At 36.4% G+C, this 20,669-nt stretch overlaps 3 protein-coding genes across 6 annotated transcripts; 1 reads left to right on the plus strand and 2 right to left on the minus strand.

The window, feature by feature from the left end:
- Nucleotides 1-3: 3 nt before the first annotated feature.
- Nucleotides 4-11,371, minus strand: Pcf11 (Pcf11 cleavage and polyadenylation factor subunit). Of its 2 annotated transcripts, XM_078193416.1 has the most exons (17): nucleotides 11,234-11,371; nucleotides 9,970-10,191; nucleotides 9,297-9,422; nucleotides 8,862-9,047; nucleotides 8,393-8,632; nucleotides 8,213-8,317; nucleotides 6,921-8,139; nucleotides 6,380-6,494; nucleotides 4,930-6,300; nucleotides 4,597-4,839; nucleotides 4,155-4,507; nucleotides 3,780-4,044; nucleotides 3,445-3,671; nucleotides 3,132-3,373; nucleotides 2,991-3,005; nucleotides 1,915-2,440; nucleotides 4-1,628 (listed from the first exon to the last, which is right to left on the minus strand). In XM_078193416.1, exons 2-17 carry the CDS (start codon nucleotides 10,132-10,134, stop codon nucleotides 1,288-1,290), a joined length of 5,739 nt encoding a protein of 1,912 aa, XP_078049542.1. In that variant the 5' UTR covers nucleotides 10,135-10,191; nucleotides 11,234-11,371; the 3' UTR covers nucleotides 4-1,287. The 2 variants fall into 2 exon arrangements, with proteins under 2 accessions (XP_078049542.1, XP_078049543.1); XM_078193417.1 differs by lacking the exon at nucleotides 2,991-3,005.
- LOC144476457 (ras-related protein Rab-30) lies at nucleotides 9,015-18,489 on the plus strand. 3 transcript variants are annotated; one of them, XM_078193422.1, is made up of 12 exons: nucleotides 9,015-9,400; nucleotides 9,979-10,182; nucleotides 10,536-10,693; nucleotides 11,441-11,522; nucleotides 11,671-12,063; nucleotides 12,162-12,212; nucleotides 12,290-12,460; nucleotides 12,606-14,430; nucleotides 14,610-14,693; nucleotides 14,795-14,978; nucleotides 15,054-15,205; nucleotides 15,292-18,489. In XM_078193422.1, exons 8-12 carry the CDS (start codon nucleotides 14,344-14,346, stop codon nucleotides 15,400-15,402), a joined length of 618 nt encoding a protein of 205 aa, XP_078049548.1. In that variant the 5' UTR covers nucleotides 9,015-9,400; nucleotides 9,979-10,182; nucleotides 10,536-10,693; nucleotides 11,441-11,522; nucleotides 11,671-12,063; nucleotides 12,162-12,212; nucleotides 12,290-12,460; nucleotides 12,606-14,343; the 3' UTR covers nucleotides 15,403-18,489. The 3 variants fall into 3 exon arrangements, with proteins under 3 accessions (XP_078049548.1, XP_078049549.1, XP_078049547.1); XM_078193423.1 differs by having other exon boundaries at nucleotides 12,290-14,430; nucleotides 15,275-18,489; XM_078193421.1 differs by having other exon boundaries at nucleotides 12,290-14,430.
- On the minus strand, nucleotides 17,333-19,305 carry LOC144476456 (retinol dehydrogenase 12). Its single transcript, XM_078193419.1, has 6 exons — nucleotides 19,134-19,305; nucleotides 18,763-18,870; nucleotides 18,500-18,673; nucleotides 18,185-18,398; nucleotides 17,907-18,105; nucleotides 17,333-17,615 (listed from the first exon to the last, which is right to left on the minus strand). The coding sequence occupies exons 1-6, from the start codon at nucleotides 19,303-19,305 to the stop codon at nucleotides 17,421-17,423; spliced, it is 1,062 nt and encodes a 353-aa protein (XP_078049545.1). The 3' UTR covers nucleotides 17,333-17,420.
- Nucleotides 19,306-20,669: the final 1,364 nt, after the last annotated feature.

Here is a 20,669-nt window from a genome sequence, read left to right on the forward strand (position 1 = left end):
TTAATCTAAAACGTTCAATGTTACAAAGTTTCACTATACTAAGGACAAGGAGTAAACAGTAACTTTAATACATACTCACGTTTTTTTTTTCTAAAAATAAGTTTTATTGAATATCGAGATAAATCTCAACTAAAGAATAACTTTCTTATTAATACCTTCTGTTTATACCTTTATTTGTTCAAATGTTTCATGTAGTTAAAAATTTAAACTTCTAAGGTATCCTTTTCAGCAATTACGACTATCTTAAGGGATTTTTTTCTTGAAAGGTGAAATTTAGGATTATAAATAAGCAACCAAAGGTAGCCAGACCCCGAATAATCAACAAGATTTCTTTTTATACAACAAAATAATCCTCTAGTAGTAACTGTTTTTCTTCCTTACCCAATATCGTCGCGATTATTTTAGTGTTGATATTTTTTTTTTTATGTACATCATAATCAACAATTTCATATATCACACAATTTGTACATCTAACTGAATTGGGTAATATCTCACTCTCACTCGCTCTCTCGTTGTTCTATCTTGCAAGAGCTTGCTTTCGTTCTCGTGAAATGAAATCGAGATTTTACACCTCTAGAAAACAATCGCATTGAGTACCTTTCGAATATTTTTACAAAGTATAAACGGTATGAAAGTCATAGTCTCTTGTGCATATCAATGGTGCATCTCCGACAACTCTCTGTCACGAAACGCGATTGCACTTCTCGTGTTCGGGAATGCTACTTTGACCCATCGTATTATCTCGCTCTAATTAAATCGAGTCCATTACATTAAATATGTACAGTTCTTATTCTCTTTCTTTCGACTTAATTAAAACTTAAAAAAAAAATGAAGAACTAAACACACACACGCGCGCGCGTTCACACTTACATGTATACGTACAAACGCGTCGCATTATACACGCTCATTAATAACTTATACGACATGATACATGACGTATGTAGAAACAAGGATTATGTCTAATTTTTGCATTTGTGATCGATAGTCGAAAGGTAGAAATAATCGTGATAAGGACAAGTATGCGAAATGTCGGAATGAAAATAAGACATATGAAACACTCACACCGTAAGAATGAATCGGACAATAAAAAAAAAAATGTAGAGAATAAAAAAAAGAGTGTCAGAATATCATCAGGTCGTATAAGTTGCACAATTCGAGGTGTATATTGCGTAAATACTCAAATCTTAAGTAGCGCTATGCACAAAAGTCATTCAAGATATTACACGCAAACACCTTGCACACGTATACACGCATCTCAAGTATGTGTAATATATTACAATGTACTATTTACATGATCGAGCAGAGTCCCGATAACTCTTGCCCTCTTTCCACGGGTGGCAAATTGGACAATTTTCTACCTTGCAAAGCAGGTTTCACGGAGGCAGGCACCAAAGGTTCCGTTACTTCTTCAACGGGTGTCTCGACTACGGACTTTTCTTTCTCTTTCGATTCTTCCGGCTCTTTGTTGATACACAACGGCTTCGTAATATTAATCTTTATTCGAGATGGCGCCGCCGGAATCGTTGCAGGTGTAGAATCTAATTCCACGTTTCCATCTATGGAACTTTTCACGGCAGCATACGTTGTATCCACCGAAGCGCGCTCAGCAATGATATTCTCTTCTGGATCTAATTGTTGGATTGTTTCACAAATTTTGAAAGATTAGTACATATCAGAATGTATCTTAAACTGTAAGCGAACGGAAACTTACGATATAAATGTTCTACAACTGGGTTTACTCATTATTCAATTAATCGCTTACATAACTTTTTTTATGTGACACTCTATGATCTTGGATGCACTGAACGAAATTATTCGTGACGATTAAACATTTACAGAGAAACTTCCGTTCGACTATGATTGCAATTGTGTTTTTATAAATTATAATTATACCGATAAAAATACCAGACATACCTGGTTCGGGATCAACAGGCTCCTCTTTCACTTCCACGTTGCTGAAATCAACTACACCATAATCGAATTGCTCTTCTTCCAATTGCTCCTCGGGCTCATCGATTGGCTCTTCCTTAATTTTAATATTTTCAAAGGAATTATCAATAGTTTCTGGTTGACATTCTTCTGTCTCAGTCATCGGTACAACGTCTTTATCTATAATTTCAGCGTCAACAGATTCCTCGTTATTGTTCTGTAATTCTTGTTGTACTTCTACTTTATCATTCTGGTCTATTTCCATCGCTTCTTCAATGTCTGCTGCTTCTTCATTTTCTTTATGAACAGCTTCAGAAGACTCTTCCGGAACGATCTCTTCCATCGTCTCGTCAAGTATATCTGCTGTTTCAGTTTCGACATTCGTTGTTTCCGCGTTCGATTCTTCAGTCTTAATTTCTTCCGCGAGCATTTCATCGGAACTTTCCTTCTTTTCGTCCTCCATTTCTTCAATGGTCTCCTCGAGCGCTAGCGCCGACTTTTCCAAAGCTCTCTGATAACGTGGAAAGAAAAATAAAGAAATATTATATCTCGATTTGGTAAATGGTGATTGAATCCAAAAGTGTGTTGCTAGGAACTATAAACGTGCAGCGAAGAATTATGGGGATGAAAAATAAGTTGCACTCTCTACATTGTACTAACGTATATACAGGATTGTCCATAGTGTTTGTGGATCAGTTGTGACTCACATATAATCGCCACTCAAAAACAATGAAATAGCTTGTACAATACTTTAAGGTTGCTTTCATTATGATGAAATGTGTACTTGATAAGTTTTGAATATATATAAATAATTTGACCATCTTTATATCATTATATTATCGAAATTTTAAAGAAGAAGATTATGTTAAATAAGGAGAACTGAATAGAGCAACACGTGTATATCTCTATGAACTAGAATTCTATGGAGAGAGAAAAGATGAACTCAAAGATATACTGCAGCCTTTACTTCCCGTTTGTCAGTGCCTAAAATTACTTCCACTATATCTATACGTGAAAAAAAAAACAGTGCAATATATTAATTATAATTAATAAGCACATACCACAAGACTCTTTTCCTATTATTTTTGTAAGAATGCAACAAATAGAAAAGTTGTTAATAAACTTATACTCATACAGAATTGCTCAACAATATGATGGAAAATTTTCAACGTAAGCTATATCGCAAGGGACAAGTTACCAACCTTGTAGTCTTCTAGACACAGCGGATGGTAATTCTTTCCTTCAAAATTAATCGCTGGTCTTAAATGCCATTCCTCTTTCTCTTCGTTGTAAAATTGTTCAAATGCATCATGGCACACTTGACACCTGGAATCCTCGTCGGATCCAGTAGGAACACTAGGTTGCAATGCTTCCTGTGGAGACTCTTCTGCTGCAATACCTTCCGTATCCGCAGTTTGTTTTTCCGTTTCGAACCAACTTTGTGCTGAAAAACAAAATTGCTTTAGATGTTTGACCTACAGGATCCCCACGGTATACAATTTTCAAGTCCTGTACCTCTATCTTCCAGATCTTCGATCTCCTCAAACTGTATCCAGTCGCTAACATCATAATACCATGGCCGCGAATGAGCTTTTCTGGCCGAATCCCTTTCCCGCCTATTTTGTCTGAAATGCCAATCCAAATGGTGACTGTACCGAGTAGCCAATTCCGGCGCGAATCTAGCACCGCAAGAGCTACACTGCATTCCACTGTACAATGCTGTTGCGATCGCCGGTTGTTTACTGCAGAAAGTACAATTATACATGTAAAAATTGAGACTATAAATATCCTATCGAAAAAATCCGATCTTAGTTAACGCTGTGAATCGATCTTTATGGAAATATGCTTACACTTTCAGCGTCTCAGGCTTATCGAATGAGACAGGGATAATTTCCGGATCCTTCTTCTCTTCCTCTTCAGGCTTCTTTTGCTCGGCGAGGTTCGGTACGATACCCGTTTCAACCAGTCTTTGGAACAGCTCGTTCATATTCAATGGTAACGACAATGCTGGAGCGGCCGCTGGTGGATTTTCCGCTGGTTCTGCTTGATATGATAAACCAGACGCTGGTGCCATTGCAGATGGTAAAACCGAAGACAACATATCCAACTGCAAATCTGTAATTAAGAGAATTTTTGCTACAAGACTAATGAAATGTACACTGAAGCTACGCTTGAAAAATCGTTCCAAGGGACAGGAAATGTTAATCTACCAATGTAATACTTACCCGGTTTAGGAGTAGTCCGAAGATCGGAGCCGTCTTGTGAGGTAGATTCTGGTTCGACGGTGGAAAATTGCGCTGGTGCAGTTGTTGCATCCACTTTTGGTTTCTGCGCCAAGACCGGAGGCGGTGTGGGCGGCGATTCGATTGGTTCCTCACCTCGCATCCCTGCGATTTTAACGTAACCAGGCCGAACTCCTCTTGGCAACACCGAAAATCTTATAAAATGCTTCTTGTCCCTAACAATAATAGGCTTGGGCAGTCCACCGAACTCAACTTTAAACGGACGTCCATTCAGAAGAACTGTTTGCAACGAGTCTATGAATTCAAGTGTATGTGGCTTTCCTTCTATTTCAAATCTGTAAAAAAACAATGATTTTTTTAGTTAAAATTCTATCCCAATTAAGTTGATTTTAGTTGCGTGCATAATTATACAATGAATATTTACATTTGTGGTTTCGCGTCCAAAAAGACAGGCACCATGTTTCTTGCATTAATAATAAGATTAATTTTGGCGACTACCAAGGCAGTTCTCTTTACAGTACCAATCTTGACTTGTGGCGGCGGCCCTTCCAACTTGATACTGACTTTCTTTCCGCCCAGATCTATCGTTATAGGCATACCACCGAAATAACATTCATACCAGCGGTCGTCGACGTACAATTCTCTCGTGGGCGCCCCTAATTTAATTCTGGAAACAACGTCAAAGAAAATTCATCATCATTAATTTCTCAAAGATGTACATTCGCAGGGTAGACTGGATGAATATTTGAATGCTTACCTATGAACTTCGCCTTCGTACATAAACTCTTTGTATTGATCGTTAAATGCGCAAGTTACAGTGTCTTTGTCGTCGATTAAAATACGTCTTATACCATCCTGGAATCCAATTTCTCTCGGGTCGTCCCAGTTCATGAAAACTACTCCGGTCTGTCCATAATATCTAATCTCACGAGGTATATTATCAATATTTATGGACTTCATAGTGTCTCTTGCAATTTCGTCCAACAATTTTGGATCCGGTGGTGGCAATTCACGGCTGTGAGGATTCGAATTCTTGGCTATTGTACTTAAATAATTTTGATCACCATCTTCAAGATCGAACTTCGACGACGAACTTGGTGATACATTCCTCGTGGCTAAAGAAGTTATGCTCGGATTCGAAATAAGATTCGATATTGGTCCATTGTTCATTATCATTCCGGGTCCATTTATGCCTGACAGTGATATGGGCGGATTAGGCATGCCTATTGGACCGATTGGACCGTTAGGTAAAAGATTCGACATGAGAGGTCCGTTTTGTCCCATGGGCCCCATGATTCCAGGTCCCAAACGAGAATTTTGGCCGAGATTGTGATTAAAACCACCGTGATATTGATAGTCTGGACGCATTGGCCCAAAATGTCTTGGATTTTGCCATGGACCAACAGGCCTGAAGTCTGAATTAAAGTGTCCCTGAGGACCATACGCTGGACCTGGCGGATGTGCCCACGGTCCTGGTTGTTGCCATGGCTGAGTTTGCCATCTTGGGCCATTCGTGTTCCGTGGAAGTGGATGATCTTTACTCCTCATCACTTCTTTATCGTTCGAAGGACTGAAGGTTGATGTTCGATCACCAGAACCAGCTACATCCAGATTTACACCCCTTTCCCACACTATAGAACCAACTTCTTTCTCTTTGCGTTGCGCAGCTCTCAATTTGCGGTCCTCGCTCATGTGTAGAACCTCTTGAATCAGATTATTGTATTGTGTTTTAGTAATAGAGCCTTGATTCAACTGTTCAGCAGCTTGTTTCATTATTATCTCAATATTTCTGTCTTCGTTTCTCTCAGGTTTGTCATTCTCTCGACCTCTTCGTCCGGGCTTGTCTTGATCTTCATTAGACAGCGTTCTTCTTCTCTCTTTAGGATCATCCGGCAGCTTATTGTAAAGCCTAAGTCTACCCAATCTGTCTCTGTTTCGGTCTCTACTATCCCTTTTGTCATCAGCATTATTGACTTGCTTATCTCTGTCGTTCTTCGACGGTGTCTTCAACTTTGCCCAACCATCTTTGCCGTCTTCGCCGGATATTACAGGCGGAGGAGGTGTCGGCGGTCGTCCAGCTTTAGGATGTGTCAGTGTTCGCAGGTCAACATCTTCATTCCCAAATAGTCTGCAATATCAAGCATGCAACGTTTGGTATTAAGTATGCGAACCATTTTATAGAAGGGAAGAAAAAGAAAAATACGTACGCGTCAAATTTCTCGGTTTTCGTTTTCTTAGTTATAGCTGGTTCAATGTGTTCAGAATTTTGCCTTTTATTGGTATTAACCGGTGGCGGCAGGACGCGTAAATCTAAGTCTTCTTCTGAAAAACATTTCAAAACAATATAAATAATGTTGCTTAGCGATTATCTAGATTCATACACATATGTTTTAATTTTACCAGCACGTAGGATCTTTGCATCCTCTTTGCATGCTAGTTTTATGTCTTGTAAAATAATGAATCTGTGCTTTGCTCAAGAGAAGAGATACATGTTACATATAAATAAAACATGTTCACATTTTTCATCCCTTTTCAATCTTGTAATTGATATTAGGGTTGAACACCTTGTTTATAAATATTTCAAATAAATAGTGCGGCATTAATGAAAGCAAGCTAGGAAGAGATCCGGGTACTATTACATATAGATTAAGTGAACTCACCATAGAGCAATGTAAAATCAAGTCAATATATTCTATCTGCAATAGTCTTATAAAATATAGATGTGAAAAATGTAAGTTATTGACTCACTCTTTTCTGGCACGGAAGCAGTTGCACCTGCAAGAGATAGCGTTGCTCTCAAGTCTTCGTCTTTGCTGGATGACTCCAAAGTTGGTTCCGCAGCGGTTTGAGCATTTCCAGCATTTGCTGGAGACCGCTCGGGGCTAAGACTGCCGTCCTTGTTTCGCCTTACGTAATTTCTTTGTCTAGCGTTTGGACGAATTTCTTTGAACGCGGGTGGATGAGGAGGAGATACTATCAATGAACCAGATTGCTCCTCCTCAGTGACACCGCCGGAACTGCTTACACTTGAATTCGACTTTGTATCGTTACGCCTGGGAATTCTATACGGAGGGCTTGGACTGCGCTTTCTCGATTTCGTATTCTTCTTTCGGTTTTTAGAGGTTTGAAAGGATTGGGGAGAGGTACGCGAGGATGGTGAACTGTCTCCACTGTCCTTTTCACGAGATTTCGACCTAACAGGACTTACGTCTCTGTCAATTTTCGGTATTTTATTTGGAGATGTCTGAGGTTGCTTAGATCGCGACTTGTTAATTATTTTCCTATGCGAGGACTTCGAGGAAGTGGAAGATTTATCGACTAACGACGACGAAGAGCTCCGTGAGTTGGAACCCTTCGAGTCTTTCGCCTTAGAATCGCTGCTCCCACTTCCTCTACAGCTCACGGGCAACGTTGCCGAACTACTAATTAGCTCAGACAGAATCTGAGAACCTTTGGAGCTATTACTGTTTAGGTTACCACTACTATTACTAGACAATCGAGGGTCTTTCTTTTGACTTGTTCGATGCGACACAGCATCTTTATTTGCGTTACCACTGAAATTTTTATTATTATTATTATTGTTGAGGTTCGTATTAGCATTATTGTTATTACTAGCGTTTATCGTCGCAGTATCGGAGCCGGCAAGATTTGTTGGAGACTTGTTGATAGTGCTAGTCACAGCCTGTTTCGAAAGTAACTGCTGTTTTAATTGATCTGAAAGTACAGTGTTTGTATTTGCCGCTAGCTGCGTTTGGCCTTCACCCCGCGTATCCTTTTGTGTTGGTGTACTTATTCGCTGCCGTGGATCCATGCTTGATACTGCTACATCTTGAGCTGGTGTTGTTTTTAATCTTGGATCACGAGACACAGGCTTAGCTGATGCTACTGCTATACTACTAGCCGGCGCTATTCGTGGACCATTGTTCGACCCTGCATTTTTCAGGAGTGAAGCAGTCGCTGCTGGAAACTGTAAAAGAGAACAAAAGCTTTAGTATAATAAATGCACGCTTAAGACAGGAATTCTATTCAACTATATTTACTTGTTTTGTTGCTGGTTTTGCTGGCTGAGGTGGCATAGGGAGTGCGACAGATTTCCCTTGCGTCGTAGTATCCACGCTGGGTGTAACTTGAGTCGTAGCCGCAACCTACATACAAAGTAAAGGTTGTTCGTTAGGCTTGCTCATTTCATTTGTCTGTCATAAAATGTTATCTTCACTTACCAATTCTGCTTTCAAATTTCCTGCCTGTTTATCCAGCTGCCGTTGCTGTTGTTCCAAATTAGCCTTAGCCTGAAGTAATTCTAATTCAATTTTTTTCTTCTGCAATTCTAATAATTCTCGTTGTTTCTTTAGTAACTGTTCCCGCATCGCTGCTTCTGTCGGTGTTACAGGATCGCCCGGAGGCATCTTAACAGGTGCTACAATTGGTTGTGATACAATCGCGGTTGTAGATTGTTGAGGCTAAAAATGGTTAAATAACATCGTTAGAAGAGTGCTACGAATTACAGTAGCAATTAGAGCTCATACTATCTGAGTTCTTTTCTAAGTGTTCTATCACTACTTATACTAAAAGCATCAAGTATGTAGACTTAAGTTGGTTAAGCATCCGAGCTCAGCGGTTATAATCAAGTTCGTGAATTAGAGCAATAGTAAGAGCCCTAATGGATATGTATAAAATGATTCTTCTAACCATAGAGAAAAATCGGGGATTTACGTGAATAGATCCCGAAGAAACGCTAGTAGGGGAGGCAGTGATTGGCCAGGCAGGATCAATACTTTGCACCCGTACATCCAAGGAAAACAACTTCTTCGCGGGGAAAACGTCGTTCCATGTTTGCCTCAACTTCCACATGCTGGCTCGTGTGTTCTCATCCACCTGTTTATTTATGCACAATTACTATTTCTGTATCTCCTATAGATCTTGCTTAGCAAGGGAGTGTATCCATGTTCAACATAACAAGGAAGTGATAGTACAATAACCCAATATTGATTAAACAATTATCTTATAACATCACAGGGGATAAGATAGTCTCATGGTTGCAATCCTATTTCTTCTCTTCTCTCGCAAATATGGCATACACAGCAACATACAACGTATATGATACATATGAAAAGAGAAACATACCTTTTCGAATACTCCACAAAATGTGTTTACAATATTTTGTGTGAAGAGATTTAAATATGCTCCGTTTACATTCTTCACAATCGAATCGATCAAATACAGAACAGGTAATTTGATGTCACTTCTCACCTATTGAAACAAAATATATTTCATTTAAATCTGAATTTGAAATCTAAGGACAAATAAAAGCTATTATTTCATACCACAAATAATTTCACATAAAAAGAAGGAGAATTAAATGCTATATGTGCATAGACGACTGCTATACTTTAGAACACTTTTATTTTTGAAAAAAAAAAACAAATTTATTCTGCATCCTAGACTAGTTAATACTTTAAGCAATTTCTGGAATAAAATAAGAAGAAGCTTGTTTTACTTTATGTAAACACAAGTTATAAACAACTATATTTATACTTCCTGTAAGTAATAATTCATAATTATAATACTTCTTACATAATTAAGTAAAAAAGGGTATGAAACATAGCTTGGTTACATCCAGCAATAAAGATATAGTAATGATTGATGTTTGTAAACAAAATATAAGAAATAAATTTTCAATGTACCTATATATTATATAGACAATAATAATTTATGTTAAACAAATATTGCAACGGCGTAAGAACAACTTTGTCACAGACAGGAGCATTCCCTATAGCAATTCTAATAAATAACAAACCTTTTGCAGATGATTCTCGACTGCTTGCACAATTGCTGGTGCATGTTCAATGTTGTCCTCAGCCAGCATGGTAAGCATATTAATTAATGGCTTGCTATTGATTGTGAGGTCGGAGAGTGATGAGATATACTCATCCGCTATCTCCTTAGACTTTGTTGACGTCATGATGTTGCCAGTTGAGAAGAGCAACAAATCTTCGTCAAATGGACAGAGGTAATTACACTGCGGCATAAAGAAAACAGGTGTTAAACAAACAAATGAAAAGAACACATTTTCTTTATTTATCTTTTATTAATGTCTTAAATTCAAGCACGTGACCTTATTGATTTATCTTATGATGCAACTGTTGCTATGGTTTTCTGAGCCACTTTTAATAAGAAAGAATTCATAGACTTAACACTTTACTTGATAATCGTTTAGACATTTCAAGGTTCACAATTCAAAAATTATTCAGCATCTTTTTTTTAAATATAATACAGTCGCTCGAGAACCTATTAAGCTTCTGGTAGAACAAGTGTTAAATACAACTTGAACGTAAATTAATTACAAAATCTTGTTATCCACAGAAACACAAAGCTACTCGGATGTTTATATAGCGAAATAGAGATAGTAAAAATTCGCTTATCGCCAATAGTAAAACTCAATGAACAACTGAATAAACATTAGTCATCACTGCGTGTATACGAACGTGACACCACAAGCAAAATTAGGGACACACAAATAAGTGAGGCTTTTCAGTGAGAAGGTGATATACGTGGATCGCTTTTCCTTGGCTTTCTGCGACGGTTAAGACATCGCACTTTTATTGAATTATATGTAGGCCAAAAAGTAATTAACACAATATTTACAAAATTCGGAAAAATTTTATTTCTAGCGAGATCTGTGCTCGAGATCGTTGACCTCGGGCAGCCTAAATTGATAAGAGGAAATTAGCGCATTAACTGTTTCTATTTATGTAATATTATCTGGAACCTTTTCACGAGAGATTGATAGACTTTACACGCATATCGATTTTTTTTCCATTTGCCCACGGGATTCTAACAGTTTCGGAAAATCGGTTCTCGTCGCACAGAGTCTTCTCAATGTTCATGCAACGTTCTAGAAGTTCAGCACAAATACCAAAGTGTACACGAATAATGAGCACGCATCTGGATTTCCTGAACGCCCGTTCAGCGAACTTGAACGACGTTCGGTTTCACAAGCTTTCACGTATAACTGGCTAGTACCACCGTGAACACCGTAAGCGACACTGGCCGACATTTACCTTCTTTAACGCATTTCGAATAACAGGAATATCCCGTACCGACGATTATTTTGACTTTTCGCGATAATCACGCGGACTCCGCTGCTTACACTGAACGGGATATCCACGTAAAATGGCTACCATTCCTTTGTACCTTATAACGGGATTACAATTGTAGAACCGTCGCCGCGATTGGCGAGTTTTCTCGATCTGTCGGTTGAATTTCAGGAAACGACCAGTCACAGGCTTCGTTATATACTCGGGCGCAACCAGCTTGCTTGATAGTGGCAAAGTTTCACAATTGTCCCGCGTAAGTCGCTGTCGAGCAAAACTTAAGAATTCAGGCGTGTTTTCATTAACGCGATTAATTTAAATGCACACGCGTGTTTAAAGCGGTTAACGACACTGATCGACAACAACGGATATAAGATATATAATAAGACGACTTTCTTTCGTAGGTATTAAGAAGTTGTGATTTAAAAATTCGTCAAAATTGTTGACCGCGGCAACAAATTTATCTGTCAAGAACTACCCACTCGTTAGACACTAGTGGCCTTCGGCGTACTAAACTGTACTGAGCAGTGTCGGGGGCGAAGCGCTCAGGTATGCGAGAACGGGTATAGAAATTGCTTCTCTCTGATTGGTTGACACTTTCGTGTAAGCAGCGCTACCCCCACAGCTTTAGACAAAGAGGGGGAACAACGAATAAGCGAGAGAGCACGACGTCAACACAAACAAGCGAAACAAGTCACATCAACGAACAATGTGGCTCGTCTCACTTTACAATGCTCGATCTCACTCTGTTCGCGCACCGTTTGCCTGGCGCCTGATTTGACGTACATTTTCAAACGGTAACATTTCTACGATTATTAAAACTTTCGAGAACTCGTAATGCTATGTTTTAGGTCATATTTTCTGGTTTATGATTTTACAAATTTTGTTATTTCAGGTATCCTAGTAATTGTCAACTGAACACGGGCAACAATCAATATTCTATCAGGTTGGTGCATACGAAATGTTGGATTTATTTACACGTGAACATTTGTTTCCTTGTTTTCATTACGCTTTTGCTTTTAGCGTAACCTCGTTCATAGTCGTATTGTCTATAACCAAAGTCACGAGATTATTACTTGTGATGAAAAAAGGGTTCTTTACGGCAATAGGAAAGGCTGTGCTCGATGGCTTGATAGGAATGAGGCTTCTGCTCATACTTCAAGGCCACCGCTTGCCACGAGGGAAACTATCTTGGTCACCGATATACATATTTATAATATTTGTTATATATGTTTTATTAACTATGCGATGCACACAGTCTACACCGCGAATTCCGGAACGAATTCAAGAAAATAATTCGCAAAGCCCATATACTGACGCATTTCCTTTGTATTCGCAGGTATAGGCGAGTTTAGCAACCGGAAAGCGGATGCTCGGCTTAAGAATTGGAGGATAATGCGGAGTCACGTTAAAGCTAAGCTAAACCTGTGTACCTCGGACGTTATAAAATAAACCATAAAAGGTTTTGTTGTCAGTAATGATCCGGCACCGCAACCGAACTGAATCAATAGTCTAACATCTTCGGTTGACATTACCTGGCTCAGGTATTTCTGGCCTGGTTTTAAATAAGAGGCATGAGTTAGGTCCGAAGGAAACCGTGCCCCATTAAAAGCTGCTAAAAGAACGCTCCAGTGCCTCCGCTATTGCCCGATGTATTGTTTAAATATCGTGCAAGTATATCGGTACAGTAACACATTTTAAATTTCTAACTCCTGTAATCGCTTGCATCGCGCCGCTACTAAGATGCGCGAAAAGAGTGAGACCGCAAGCAGGTAAAATAAGAGGGCTTAGGTTATCGTCCATGTGGACACTCAACATAGAGCCCGATGGTTTTGTTCTCTCTCTCTCTCTCTCTCTCTCTCTCTCTCTCTCTCTCTCTCTCTCTCGATCATTTTCCGTTCTCTTCCTATACCAACTGTGTGTGTACCGAATGCGCATTAAAATGGTGGGGATAAAAGCGCTTAGAAAGAAGAAATAGAAATAGCTCACGATGAGAAGGCACTACTGTAAATTCAACGGTGCAACATGTTTGTATTACATTATAGATATTTGAACACATCTAAGTATGTAATTGGTTCATGCAAAGTTAATTCGATGAATCAAATGTAATTGACATTAGAAAATGAGGCGAAATATAAGTGACAAATAAATTTGCGTTTTTTACTTATAGATTGCTGCAACTACATTTAAAATATGTAGTAAAAAAATTTAAAGAATTCAAATTGTATCTGAAATGTTACAATTTTATACATGCTTGTAGAACGAAGAAATCAAGTAATACACGGCTTGAATGTACTGTATATACGTGAAGTAAATGAGGAACCCGCGTATATATTTGTACTGTGGAATTTAATGCAAACAAATTAAATGAAAGCATATGCCAACGTCGTGCGTGTAATGCGAAATTTGAAATTGTTTGCGTTCATGCAACACGTTTGCCAACATTTCGTTCGGAACGCACCACAAATTGCATGTAGTAACCATCGACAAATCGAATATTGTATGTACATATTGTAACTTGGATATTCATTCGAACCTGATGTATGAATGAGTAGTAAACCGATAAAAATCGTAAACTGTTATTTCGCGCGTACTATTAAATTAACTGTAATTATCCGTCGAGGTGAGAAACGCTAACGGCGTAATAGTCGCATTTGATTTATTTGTTGCGCGTGAGTCCTTACGGGGCTCTAATGATTTCTAAAACGAGGCAACGTCACGAGTCAATGGCGGGGTCGGGTGAAAACGTCATTTTGACAGGATGGCAGAGCATCTCGCGTGCAAGTCTCGATTTCTGTTGAGCGCGCGTTCTTTTTTTACTTTGTGAAAATGAAGCGCCGTGTGTTCAGTGAACCGCGGAGAAGTGACGAACGAGGAATAATGCCGTAAATAGGTATTTCTCATCGGCGCGTTCGAAAAGAAAAGTGTACATTTCGTTCGAAGCATATCGCGCATAAGTTTTCGAATCGCCGTGAACGCCTGAGCAATCGTGTAAAGGATTGCACTTGTGCCGTGCTCGCCAAATGCATCGTTAGTTTTACACAGGACTCCTGACCGTAACACGGCGCGGATGTGTGATGGAGGATTATAAATTTCTCTTTAAAGTTGTTCTCGTGGGAAACGCGGGCGTCGGCAAGACTTGCCTCGTGCGCAGATTTACCCAGGTATATACACGGCCCTTTTAGTTTAACAATATTTTCTGTGCATTATTTATATTTTAAATTCACGTGAAAATCACTTGAGAAAATATTTTATATCGTTACTGAATCATGTTTATTAATTTCCATAAGTTTTATATGTTTCCTTTCCCATGTACCTTCGGTTCTCAAAAAATTGTTTACAGGGATTATTTCCACCTGGTCAGGGTGCGACAATAGGTGTTGATTTTATGATTAAGACCGTAGAAGTTGAAAATGAGAAAGTTAAGGTATGCGTATGATGTAATGCATTATGATTCATCCAATGTAGCAGCATATGCTTTTTCAAACGAGTTCATGCTACGTATAATCATTGTGGACTTTCTTTCAGCTTCAAATCTGGGACACTGCCGGACAAGAAAGGTTTCGTTCAATAACTCAAAGTTATTATAGATCGGCGCATGCTTTAATTTTAGTCTATGATATCTCTTGTCAGCCTACATTTGATTGTTTACCAGACTGGTTGAGAGAAATTGAAGAGTACGCGAGTAATAAAGTTCTTAGGATATTAGTAGGTATGTCTTATGTTTTTTTCTATAAGGAAATGTTGTTATTATTGTTTATTTTTATCGTGCACAACTAAATTACAGGTAATAAAATTGATCGGGAAGATAGAGAAATACCGACGCATGTAGGAGAAGACTTTGCACAAAGACAGGGAATGTACTTTTTGGAAACTTCTGCCAAAGAAGCAGAAAATGTGGAACGATTGTTCATGGAAATTGCAGCTGAACTTATGGAGGTAACGAAGCAACGGATCGATTTGATCGTTTATTGAGAAACATTTGTCTTTGAATTAAATTATATATAGGTCAATGAACATTTTAGCAAGCACGTAGCAAGGAACTACCTAGATATGAAACAAATACAACATCGATAAATGGAAAAACAACAGCAATCGGTGATACAAGTAACTGTGGTTGTAGTCGACTTTCTTAAGTAGCTTTTATATATAATATTAAGTCATTTAACAGAACACAAAGTTTCACTTGCTGCATATGCATATAGGAGAGTGTCATACAGTTTTTATAGACAATGGAGATTGAACATGATATTAATCAATTCTTCTAGAATTAAAAAAAGAGACGATTCTGGTATCAGCACATCTTTGATATTATATGTTAGCATCTAGTGTTATATAATATAAATTATATCGACAGTTTTGTTGCAAAAAAAAAATATTTAATACTTTAAACGAAAAATGAACTTTAAGTGTGTTGAATATTTGTTCAGAAAATAGTATGTTTTCAGAGAGATTAATTAACGGAGATTTTTCGTTACGATTTTATATGGTTGCTTTATACGAATAATAAATTATTTGAGGCCTGTGTTAGGGCATTTAACAATATTTCCATAAATAGAATTATGCTATATTTTTTTATAGTATCTTTTGTTGTGTTGGAAAGTACAAATAAATATCTCAAATTTGATGACTAAATTTAAAGTCGTCACAGTGGATATAACGTTTTTACTAAAACTTGTAAGCCTAAATATTGTCCAGAATTTTTTGAAATGTGCAATATACGTCTAAGTATTTATTACATTGCTGTAAAAATTTATCGAAGCAATTGATTCTATACCTTTTTAATATATGATACATAACAAACATTATTATAAAATAGTTTTTTATATCGATCACACAATTTTCAGTAGCAGGATTTGTACTACCAAAGTTTTGTTGTATTTGTTTAGAATTTTATCCATGGTTTTCAAGCAACAAGAATTATTGCTTGTTCCATTTATGCATTGTTTAATGTTATTATTTATGAATAGTTTATTATTGTCTATATTTTATCAATATCACAATGTTTTTCGCACATTGCTCTAGTCCTTGTACCTATTACATTGTAATAAATTTATATATATAGGTATACAATAAGTATGCATTTTTATTAGATGATAATGTGCACGTCATATTTTTTGTCTGAATTCTCCGTTTTTGTACGATTACTATCAAGCAAATCGAACATTTCTAAAATAGGATCATTATATAGATGATACTCTTTTTAAGAAGTATTATTTGTGATTACAAATAATATCACATTTATCCGTAGTTGGAACAGTTTACAATAATATTAAAACTAGAATTGTATGTGTGAAAAAGGATAGAATGATTCTTTTGTTAATCATGAAACTTCAGGTGTATGTCTCTTATTTAAATATATACTGACGGTAATACATTAAAAAGCATTGTGATCCTTGTGCAATTAAGTTATTTCAACTGGAATAGTAAAGCTTCAAATTGCTCTCGCTGTGCAATAACATGTTCATTGTTAATAACATATACTGTAAATTTTGAAGTTTATTAAACATAAAAGAAGGCTTGTAATTAATCTGTACTGATAAAAACATATCAGTTCGTATGTGGACAAAAAGGTAACTGTAAAACGAGGGACTTTTTAACTTTTTATCAACAAATTATTGACTTAAATACGTAACATGTAAAGGGTGTTAAAAACCCTTATTATCGAATCATTTGAAGAAATATCATTTCAAGGAATTAATTCCGCAGGTGTAGGAAAAAAGTGAAATATATCATTTTTTCTTATGCAAGATTGTTTGGGTCACCTCTTATTATGCAAGATTGCATAGATTACATCGTTTTTGTTCCATTAGCTTGCGTTCATAAACATTCGCTTAATATGTACATCACATAAATTTCAGTATACTATTAAGAATAAATTTTACAAGAAATATCTTACAGACGTTTCAAATTGGCAAGTTTCTCAACTGTTGTATATTATATAAATTATTGTGAACGTTTATAAATTTGCTGAGCAAGTATTCCATATAAATAAATAAATTATACTATAAAACTACACGTTTGAGTACCAAATTGTTTCTTATCGGTGACACTAATTGTATTAACTTACGAATTAATTGTCCATTTATTTTATAAATAATAATTAAATACAGTGTTCAATTTTTAAAGTGGTCAATAGTTATTTATAACGTTATTACATATACTGAAATATATTTGTATGTTGTACTTGTTGAAGTGACAAGTCGAGTAATTTGTCCTGGACAGACGTGTCCAAAGCATCTGGATGTGCTGGACTAGGAATACAGTTACTGATATACACACCGCCGTTATTTTCAATAGCTTTATTCACAGCTGCGTACACAATGGGTGTAGCTCCTTGTATTGGAGTCTGAAAGCATATTTCTTCGTTAAATATCTAGTTTTTAAACTTATACGATATCAATTTCTTAAAGAGTCAGACTACTGTGAAATTCGAAAATTTTGTTTTCGATTAAATGATAGTTTAATGTTTGAATAAATCTTTCTACTTCGAAAAAATCATTAAATTAATGCCTGTAGACGATATTTCTAATAATTATTTTTTTATTTTTATTGTTTTTACTGGTTAATAACGTATAAAAAAATAAAAGACCGACTCGATCAAATACTTGGTAGTCTAGCTCTTTAATATTTTGCTTACCTTAATAATAAATCGTAATAATGATTTGTATTTCCAAATGAAAGAATGTATGAAAAGGTCCGTAAACACTACACCCGGATGTACGGCATACACGTTTATATTATAGCCCGCTTCTTTGAATAGCTTTTGCAACTTTACAGTAGATACCACCTGTGCTAACTTACTTTGAGCATACGCATTCATAGTAATAAATCGACTCCTGTTCAGAAATCGAATTTTAGATTAATACATGACTTGCAAAAGGTAGAAATATAATTAGTCCAAAAATGATACAATACTTATTATTGATATCTTTGAAGTTAATTTTTCCCGGGAGGTGTGCAATAGAGCTAACATTAACGATTCTACTGGACTGTTGTGAATTTTTGGCACCACCAGCCTTCAATAATGGTAATAGAAGAATTGTTAATAAGAAGTGTGACAAATAATTCACGCCCCACTGTGATTCAAAACCATCTACAGTTTCCATATATGGAGTAAACATGATACCAGCTAGAAAGCAAAAATTAAATTATACTGTAGACATGAATATTACATTAATGCATAGAAATTTGTAAATGGTAATAAAATTATATAACACAGATAGACTTTACCATTATTGATCAAGACATGAATTTCTGTGTAGTCTTTTTTTATTTGTGCTGCAAACTCTTTTACAGACTCCAAAGAGTCATTATTAATTTTGTAAACTTTTGCATTTCCACTTTTAATACCAGACTGCCTAATCTGTTGAATGACTTCCTCACCAGCACTGGGTGTCCTGCAAGCTAAATATTTGTATTTTAAATGCATATTACACCAACGTTCTTAAATAAATTTGTAAATAATTGAATTCACAACAATGGATGCAACATACCAATTATTACTTCCATGTCAAGTTCTAGTAGCATTTTAACTATTTCAACACCAATTCCCCTAGAGCCTCCTGTTACAATTGCAATTCTGCCAGTCTGCAGTGGACAATCTAAAAATATTATAATTGTGTAAAACTAGAATCTGCATTATTTGGCATATACGTTTATGTAAATTTAATGAGTAAATGAGTGCACAGTAGATATTGCCTGTGTTTAATGCCGTGAAATCACGACGTGTAAAAAATATTGTTGACAACTCGAACTTCGTATTTCTAATTGCGAAATGATCGAATATAGCGCACGATGCAATTTAAAGAATTCAAACGGTTGATAAAATTTTATTAACGCAATTACCAAGACTCATTCCACTTACCGTTCCTATTGTGTTTTACGTTAGCCCAATCGTCTAGGACTCCTTTGACACCTAATAAGTTAAACTTCATATGGTAGAAAAGTTTAACTAAAAAGAGCGGCCAACTATCCTCGGATGTCCGATACATGAGAACACTCGCGATTAAAAGGCAAATAGATCCGAATAGTAACATTTTGTCGATATTGATCCTTTCTCAGATTCAAAACACCCGTATTTATGTGTTTCACGGAACGGGCAAATTGTCATACTAAACGCACGCTCGCGACTGAAAGATATTAAATGGGCACGACACGAACTGTCTTATCCCCCAGTCACTTTTGAGCTACTTTTCCGCTCCTCCTGAGCGTAAGATTTCTACCGTTACATCGAATCACATTTAAGCGGTAATCCATGGTATTTATTTAATTTACAATTGACGGTGTATTATCTTATATTGCGCAATACGTTTTGGTACGCGCACCAGTCTATAAATATCTACATATAATACTTCCAAGATTTATTTATCGGAGACCAACAATACATTGATTTGCGACGTTCTTCGTAAAGAATTGATAGCACGTATAATCAAATCACTGCGAACGTAACATATATGGCTGCAGAATTGTATATAGTTATTTTATAGGGTGTGTATATATATACGCACGAGCGAAACTTCCCTTAAAAGTTATCAATTTATCAAAAGATTTGTTCGTTTTACCTGTTCAAATGTACTCATTTATATTACAGAAAAATCATTTGAATTGAATTTTGTAATGAAAAATTTACTTTTCGCAAAGAAAATACTCAATAACCTGTAATGACTTGTAGTATTAAGATTTTGTCTCTAGAAAAGGTTATGAATACATAATATAATTATATGTAATATATATTTTACATATATATTATATATTTTGTATATATGTATATGTATAGTGGAGATAATTATTTTTATAAACTTTGGTAAAGATCAAAGAATATTTTCTATAACGAATCACCAGGGTTAGTTATAATATAACCATTATTGAGTCTGTAAGAACATATTGTGTTAAATATTTAAATCTCTTGCAATGTGTAACACGTGTTCCGTATTGTATAATTAATCTCATCAGTAATACGAGCCGACTTATAAAACCGAAGCAATAAAATACTAATCGGACGGTACTGTGTTGCAAATGAAACTTATTGTAGATTCATGTGACATCATTGTTTGAGAAGGCGTAAAAATTCTGTAGACCATCCAGCGGTGAAACATGTACATTAAAAGGTTTCCTTGATGTATGCAATTGATTTCTTCAAAACGGGGAGGTACAACAGGTTGCATATTTGCAAGGAGATCCGGTTATAAGATATGCCACTGTTGAACATTGTTCAACGGCTTCAATGAATTCGATTATTACTGTAGACATAGTGATTACGTAACTATTCAGTTCATTCACATAAAGGCTACTACACTTTAAAAGGTAGTTACACTTTCCGGCTGTTTATATATGTATACAAATTTGTTTATTCAGCGGAAACGACACTGGCACGCACATATATATCCATAAATTAGCTTGC

The sequence above is a fragment of the Augochlora pura genome, chromosome 10 (genome assembly GCF_028453695.1).
Source record: "Augochlora pura isolate Apur16 chromosome 10, APUR_v2.2.1, whole genome shotgun sequence".
Lineage (NCBI taxonomy): Eukaryota > Metazoa > Arthropoda > Insecta > Hymenoptera > Halictidae > Augochlora > Augochlora pura.